General features: G+C 33.8%; 1 protein-coding gene across 1 annotated transcript in view; it reads right to left on the bottom strand.

Moving 5' to 3' along the window:
- Positions 1-358: 358 nt before the first annotated feature.
- LOC133983185 (transmembrane protein 42-like) overlaps positions 359-8,233 on the bottom strand; it is a 28,854-nt gene continuing 20,979 nt past the window's right edge. The window contains exons 2-3 of the mRNA XM_062422170.1: positions 2,498-2,644; positions 359-2,407 (exon numbers count right to left, since the gene is read on the bottom strand). Of these exons, the coding sequence (XP_062278154.1) occupies positions 2,270-2,407; positions 2,498-2,644 (285 nt within the window). The 3' untranslated portion in view covers positions 359-2,269. The remainder of the gene's footprint in view (positions 2,408-2,497; positions 2,645-8,233) is intronic.

The following is an 8,233-nucleotide window of genomic DNA, read 5'->3' as shown; positions in this document are numbered from 1 at the left end:
AGATTATATTCTTCAACTACTCATCTTTCCATTTCTGGTATCTGTGTCTGAAGTTTCATCTTTGTCACTCTGTTGCACATATATGGAAAATGAACAATGTCTTTGTGTGTGGAGCAGACTGAGTAAATGGAGTAAGCATGAAAAGGCTGTTGGATAAGGGCTTTTTACTGCTATTATAAATGGGTGCTGGATTTCATGGGACCACTCATGTTTTATGTTTACATCATTTTAGCAAACTGTTCAATCATGTTGTGGGTTTTGTTTAAGAATTCTCAATAAAATGGAAATGTTTCATATCATAACTGTACATTATGTTAAGTGTTTTGTCATTAATCATTGAAAAAACAACATTGAATAAGTGGTTATTTATTTTTTGAACAAACTTATCTGCACAGTTATAGTTCAGAAAGATGCTTTCAAATGCTGACTTTATACAAATTAAAGGGTAAGCCCACATTTTTTCAAGTCTGTCCTAATAAAGTACTAGGTATATGGGACTAAATCCAACCTTTGTATGTATTTAGAATGAGTTTTCCACAGAATGAAGGAGTAGACTTTGTCCCCATCACTTAAACTTATCATGTCAGGGAGGGATCTCTACATGGAGTCATATGATTACTGTTTCAAGACAAACTTGACAACATGTGAACCTATCCTTTCAATCTGACATTCCTGGCTGGTAAGAAAACAATACCAACAATACTTTAAAAAATACTCTGTGTATCTTTTCATACATAGAAAACTGCTAAAAAAAACAGTTTGAGCCACATCAAATTCATACACTTAATATACATATCAATCATAACATTTGTAAATCACAACATTCCTGTTTCTTTGGAGGACAGTGTGGTCAGAACACATGAATAAAGCTGCAAAAAGTAATTCAGAGCATTCAAGTAAGAGGACATAAAGCAGGATTCATGGCACACAGGCACAATAAGAAACCTGTGTACTTAGAAATTGGATAACTGGAAATAATATGAGATGTTTCACTTTGTGTGTTTGTCTCCACTTGCAGCAAATAATCTGCAATAATGATCTAAGTAATCTGACAGAACAGCAGGAATATTTAAAGTCTTCTCTCATTGGGCAAAAGACAGCTCTGTACAATTAGCTCCAAATTTAATGAAGTAATCAAACTTTCGTTTACCTTGTTTGCCCAGATGAAGGTTGACGGTAGTTCTTGGTATCAGTACTTGATATCTTTAAGTATCAACTGAAATAAATCGATACCAAGTAGTATCGAAACATCTCCCGTCAAATGATGCCTGCAATCGATCCTTTTTGCACCCAGAGCTAGAAAATGTGACTATTTGTATGGACTTGCTCACAGCCAATCAATGCAAGTGTTCATGGATTTAATGTGTCATGTGATTGGTCCACTGCTTCAGCAGCTACAACCCGTCTGTGGTGGTCAGGTCGTGGTGAATTTGAATTAGCGCGCTTATCAGTTCAGCAGCCAAGATGCCACCTAAACGCTCTAAAGTGTGGCTACAATACACTCCTGTTACATCAGATAAAAGCAAGAGCACTAAATGTGGATAGATATGAAAATGAAGTACTCAGTTGGTATCGGTATCACTTTAAGGGTACTTGGTACTGGTATCGTCATTTTTTAAACGATACCCAGCCCTAGTTGACTGACACAAAGCTTGGCTTTGTCATTAAATACTTAAGTTAGACACTAATATACAGAACCTTCTATTATTTACCACAGTGTCATATTACTGCCACCAGATGGCACCAAATGTTAAATCTTCACATTGCAACGTTTTCCTATCCATCTGCTTGATTTTGGCAAAGTAGGTGCTGTTTCACTTGCCAGACAATAAACTATGTTGGGTTATTGTGTTTGGGCAGTATAAAATAAATAAAGTCAAGTTCATGATGTGTTTGGTATGAAAGAAGGAGAAAGGTTTCATGAATATCTAGAATAAAGACCTGTAGTTGATGTTTCCTAATTCCCGTAAAATAGTTCAAAGAGAAAAATGAAGTCTTCTAGTCTAGTTAACTGACTCAAAGACTCGTTTTATTTCACCAACCTATTGCGCAACACCGACTGTACTATATTAATAAAGCTCATCATTACTCAAAGGATTCAGGAGGAAATTGTTCAACAGGTAGAGGTTTGTGCAACACAGTCCACTGTTTCAATTGCACTTACACTGATTCACCTCCTTTTATCAACAACCTTTCTTCCTTTTCAGTGCCTGAGAAGAAGCCCAGAGGAAGAGCAGTGTCTGCACGCTTATGATGATCCAAAGCTGCATTACTTGTCCTTTTTGTCCTGTGGCAGGGTCTGAGATGTGGATCCATGAAGCACCAGCAGCCCACACAGAGTGACAGAGATACCCACCCACCATAGAACTGCATGGGTCTCTCCAAAAATCACCCTCCCAAGTACAGCCTGGACAAAAAAAAAGAGAGTAAAATGAAGATGCACTCGTTCATTAACACAAACAGTATTGTTCAAAACAGGACATTTCAGAGAGCTTACAGAGCAGACGAAGTTGGATGCAGTGGTAGTCACGGTGGCCGTGGCTGAAGAGGAGCAGTGCCGGAGAGCTTTGGAGAAGAAGGTCCACATGACAGTATTGCAGGTCAACAGCAGACCTCCGCACGCCAGCCGCAGGGGGATGTGGAGCTGCAAACAGGTGAAACAGGAAAGCAGCTGTGAGTTAGTGGCAACAGCTGGGTAACAAATTGTAGTGAGGTGTTCAAAACAGCTTCAGTGCTTCTTCTCAAAGACTTTGTGTTGAAGTGGAGGACTGAACAGCTTTCTTTCAAAGGATATTCTCTCATTTGGTGATTTTATGATGGAGGTGGAGAACGCGGCCTAACACCTCGTTCCGAAATCTGTCACATGTGTGAGGTATGTGACTGTGAAGGCCATTAGCAATATGTTTCTCATCATTTTCCACTTTTTTATTCAGAATGTGTGTAAAAAAAGAATTCCACCAATTTATTCTTTTCATTCCATGTTTTCTTCTTCCTTTTAAAACCTGGCGCCTACATTACCCACAAGCCATCTTGACTTGCTTTACTGGATTGTACAGAAGTGTTTGTAATGCCTTGATGAGTGACATCACTTGAAGCAATGTATCAGATTTAGTGCAGATTCCTCTGGAGCCACAAAAGATTATACAGGTCTAGACCTGGTCTAATGTGGTCTGGATGGAGAAACATAAGAAAAAACGCCTTTTTTCATTTTTCAAGTAGGTTCTATCAGTGTTTTTACACTTGTAATAAGTGTATGTGATCAAAAGCTGATACTTATGTTACTTGGGTAAAGTTAGAAAGAGATTGGCAGATTCGAACTTCAGCGATCAATAGCTCATACACGAAACATTGTTAAAACATAAAAAAAAGGACTCTTTCCTATCGTAGTAAGGTAGACTATTGACTAAAAACTAATTTTCGCCAAAACGAGTCGTCCTCCAGGCAGCAGGAAATACATTGCTCTCTATGCGCTGCGGGCAGAGAGGCGAGCGCTTAGGGACCGTCTACAAAGTGCAGTACCAAAGAAAAAAATATTCAATATCTCCACTTTTATTCACTGTAGTCTCACCAAATTCACTCCACACACCAACGGTCACCTGATTATCACACTACACCAGTTATTTCATTTTATTTTGAAAAATCGTCAATAGCGTTAATATTATACAGTGTAGGATGACCAAAATCACGCTACACAACAAGGGTCACCTAATAATCATACTACTATCATGATTTTGGTCATCCTACACTGTATAGTATTAACGCTATTGACGATTTTTCACAATAAAATTCCCCAAAAATAAAAAATAAACACATTTTTGTGAAATTACTGTTGTAGTACGATTATCAGGTGACCCTTGTTGTGTATCATGATTTTGGTCATCCTACACTGTATAGTATTAACGCTATTGACGATTTTTCACAATAAAATTCCCCAAAAATAAAAAATAAACACATTTTTGTGAAATAACTGTTGTAGTATGATTATCAGGTGACCCTTGTTGTGTAGTATGATTTTGGTGAGTATACAGTGTATAATATTAACGCTATTGATGATTTTTCAAAATAAAATTCCCCAAAAATATGCACTTTTTTTTTCTTCCTGAAATGACTGTTGTAGTATGATTATTAGGGGACCCTTGTTGTGTAGCATGATTTTGGTGAGTATACAGTGTATAATATTGACGATATTTAAGATTTTTGAATATAAAAAATCCCCAAAATTATATCAAAACTAATTTTCCTAAAATAATTGTTGTAGTATGATTATTAGGTGACCCTTGTTGTGTAGCATGATTTTGGTGAGTATACAGTGTATAGTATTAACGCTATTGATGATTTTTCACAATAAAATTCCCCAAAAATAAAAAATAAACACATTTTTGTGAAATAACTGTTGTAGTAAGATTATCAGGTGACCCTTGTTGTATTGTAAGATCTTGGTGAGTATACAGTGTATAATATTAACGCTATTGACGATATTTAAAAATAAAATCCCCCCCCCCCCCAAAAAAAAAGAAATGTTTCCTGAAATAACTGTTGTAGTATGATTATAAGGTGACCCTTGTTGTGTTGTATGATTTTGGTGAGTATACAGTGTATAATATTAACGCTATTGACGATATTTCACAATAAAATTCCCCAAAAATATGCACTTTTTTTTTCTTCCTGAAATGACTGTTGTAGTATGATTATTAGGTGACCCTTGTTGTGTAGCATGATTTTGGTGAGTATACAGTGTATAGTATTAACGCTATTGATGATTTTTCAAAATAAAATTCCCCAAAAATAAAAAATAAACACATTTTTGTGAAATAACTGTTGTAGTACGATTATCAGGTGACCCTTGTTGTGTTGTAAGATCTTGGTGAGTATACAGTGTATAATATTAACGCTATTGACGATATTTAAAAATAACCCCCCCCCCCCCCCAAAAAAAAGAAATGTTTCCTGAAATAACTGTTGTAGTATGATTATTAGGTGACCCTTGTTGTGTTGTATGATTTTGGTGAGTATACAGTGTATAATATTAACGCTATTGACGATATTTCACAATAAAATTCCCCAAAAATATGCACTTTTTTTTTCTTCCTGAAATGACTGTTGTAGTATGATTATTAGGTGACCCTTGTTGTGTAGCATGATTTTGGTGAGTATACAGTGTATAGTATTAACGCTATTGATGATTTTTCAAAATAAAATTCCCCAAAAATAAAAAATAAACACATTTTTGTGAAATAACTGTTGTAGTACGATTATCAGGTGACCCTTGTTGTGTTGTAAGATCTTGGTGAGTATACAGTGTATAATATTAACGCTATTGACGATATTTAAAAATAAAATCCCCCCCCCCCAAAAAAAGAAATGTTTCCTGAAATAACTGTTGTAGTATGATTATAAGGTGACCCTTGTTGTGTTGTATGATTTTGGTGAGTATACAGTGTATAATATTAACGCTATTGACGATATTTCACAATAAAATTCCCCAAAAATATGCACTTTTTTTTTCTTCCTGAAATGACTGTTGTAGTATGATTATTAGGTGACCCTTGTTGTGTAGCATGATTTTGGTGAGTATACAGTGTATAGTATTAACGCTATTGATGATTTTTCAAAATAAAATTCCCCAAAAATAAAAAATAAACACATTTTTGTGAAATAACTGTTGTAGTACGATTATCAGGTGACCCTTGTTGTGTTGTAAGATCTTGGTGAGTATACAGTGTATAATATTAACGCTATTGACAATATTTAAAAATAAAATCCCCCCCCCCCAAAAAAAGAAATGTTTCCTGAAATAACTGTTGTAGTATGATTATCAGGTGACCCTTGTTGTGTTGTATGATTTTGGTGAGTATACAGTGTATAATATTAACGCTATTGACGATATATCACAATAAAATTCCCCAAAAATATGCAAAAAGATTTTGTTCTAAAATAACTGTTGTAGTATGATTATCAGGTGACCCTTGTTGTGTAGCATGATTTTGGTGAGTATAGAGTGTATAGTATTAACGCTATTGACGATTTTTCACAATAAAATTCCCCAAAAATAAAAATTAACACATTTTTGGGAAATAACTGTTGTAGTACGATTATCAGGTGACCCTTGTTGTGTATCATGATTTTGGTCATCCTACACTGTATAGTTTTAACGCTATTGACGATATTTCAAAATAAAATTCCCCAAAAAAAAATGCAATTTTTTTTTTCCTGAAATAACTGTTGTAGTATGATTATCAGGTGACCCTTGTTGTGTAGCATGATTTTGGTGAGTATAAAGTGTATAGTATTAACGCTATTGACGATTTTTCACAATAAAATTCCCCAAAAATATGCAAAAAGATTTTGTTCTAAAATAACTGTTGTAGTATGATTTTTAGGTGACCTTTGTTGTGTAGCATGATTTTGGTGAGTATGGGGGTATAGTATTAACGCTATTGACGATTGTTCACAATAAAATTCCCCAAAAATAAAAAATAAACACATTTTTGGGAAATAACTGTTGTAGTACGATTATCAGGTGACCCTTGTTGTGTATCATGATTTTGGTCATCCTACACTGTATAGTATTAACGCTATTGACGATATTTCTAAATAAAATTCCCCAAAAATATGCAATTTTTTTTCACCTGAAATAACTGTTGTAGTATGATTATCAGGTGACCCTTGTTGTGTTGTATGATTTTGGTGGGTATACAGTGTATAATATTAACGCTATTGATGATTTTTCAAAATAAAATTCCCCAAAAATAAAAATAAAAGATTTTTTTCTAAAATAAATGTTGTAGTATGATTATCAGGTTAACCTTGTTGTGTAGCATGATTTTGGTCATCATACACTGTATAATATTAACGCTATTGACGATTGTTCAAAATAAAATTCCCCAAAAATATGCAAAAACACATTTTTCTGAAATAACTGTTGAAGTACGATTATCAGGTGACCCTTGTTGTGTTGTATGATTTTGGTGAGTATACAGTGTATAATATTAACGCTATTGACGATTTTCACAATAAAATTCCCCAAAAATATGCAAAAAGATTTAGTTCTAAAATAACTGTTGTAGTATGATTTTTAGGTGACCCTTGTTGTGTAGCATGATTTTGGTGAGTATAGAGTGTATAGTATTAACGCTATTGACGATTTTTCACAATAAAATTCCCCAAAAATAAAAAATAAAAACATTTTTGTGAAATAACTGTTGTAGTACGGTTATCAGGTGACCCTTGTTGTGTATCATGATTTTGGTGAGTATACAGTGTATAATATTAACGCTATTGACGATATTTCACAAGAAAATTCCCCAAAAATATACAACAGTTATTTTTTCTAAAATAACTGTTGTAGTATGATTATTAGGTGACCCTTGTTGTGTAGCATGATTTTGGTCATCCTACACTGTATAGTATTAACGCTATTGACGATATTTCACAATAAAATTCCCCAAAAATATGCAAAAAGATTTTGTTCTAAAATAACTGTTGTAGTATGACTATTAGGTGACCCTTGTTGTGTAGCATGATTTTGGTGAGTATACAGTGTATAGTATTAACGCTATTGACGATTTTTCACAAAAAAATTCCCCAAAAATAAAAAATAAACACATTTTTGGGAAATAACTGTTGTAGTACGATTATCAGGTGACCCTTGTTGTGTATCATGATTTTGATCATCCTACACTGTATAGTATTAACGCTATTGACGATTTTCAAAATAAAATTCCCCAAAAATAAAAATAAAAGATTTTTTTCTAAAATAAATGTTGTAGTATGATTATCAGGTTAACCTTGTTGTGTATCATGATTTTGGTCATCCTACACTGTATAATATTAACGCTATTGACGATTTTTCAAAATAAAATTCCCCAAAAAAAAAAAAAAAAGATTTTTTTCTAAAATAAATGTCGTAGTATGATTATCAGGTGACCCTTGTTTTGTAGCATGATTTTGGTCATCCTACATGTATAGTATTAACGCTATTGACGATTTTCACAATAAAATTCCCCAAAAATATGCAAAAAGATTTTGTTCTAAAATAACTGTTGTAGTATGACTATTAGGTGACCCTTGTTGTGTAGCATGATTTTGGTGAGTATACAGTGTATAGTATTAACGCTATTGACGATTTTTCACAAGAAAATTCCCCAAAAATATGCAAAAAGATTTTTTTTCCAAAATAACTGTTGTAGTATGATTATTAGGTGACCCTTGTTGTGTATCATGATTTTGGTCA

This window comes from Scomber scombrus, chromosome 7 (genome assembly GCF_963691925.1).
Source record: "Scomber scombrus chromosome 7, fScoSco1.1, whole genome shotgun sequence".
NCBI classification, from domain to species: domain Eukaryota; kingdom Metazoa; phylum Chordata; class Actinopteri; order Scombriformes; family Scombridae; genus Scomber; species Scomber scombrus.
The sequence above is the reverse complement of the archived record's forward strand: the minus strand, read 5'-3'. Positions and strand labels throughout refer to the sequence as shown.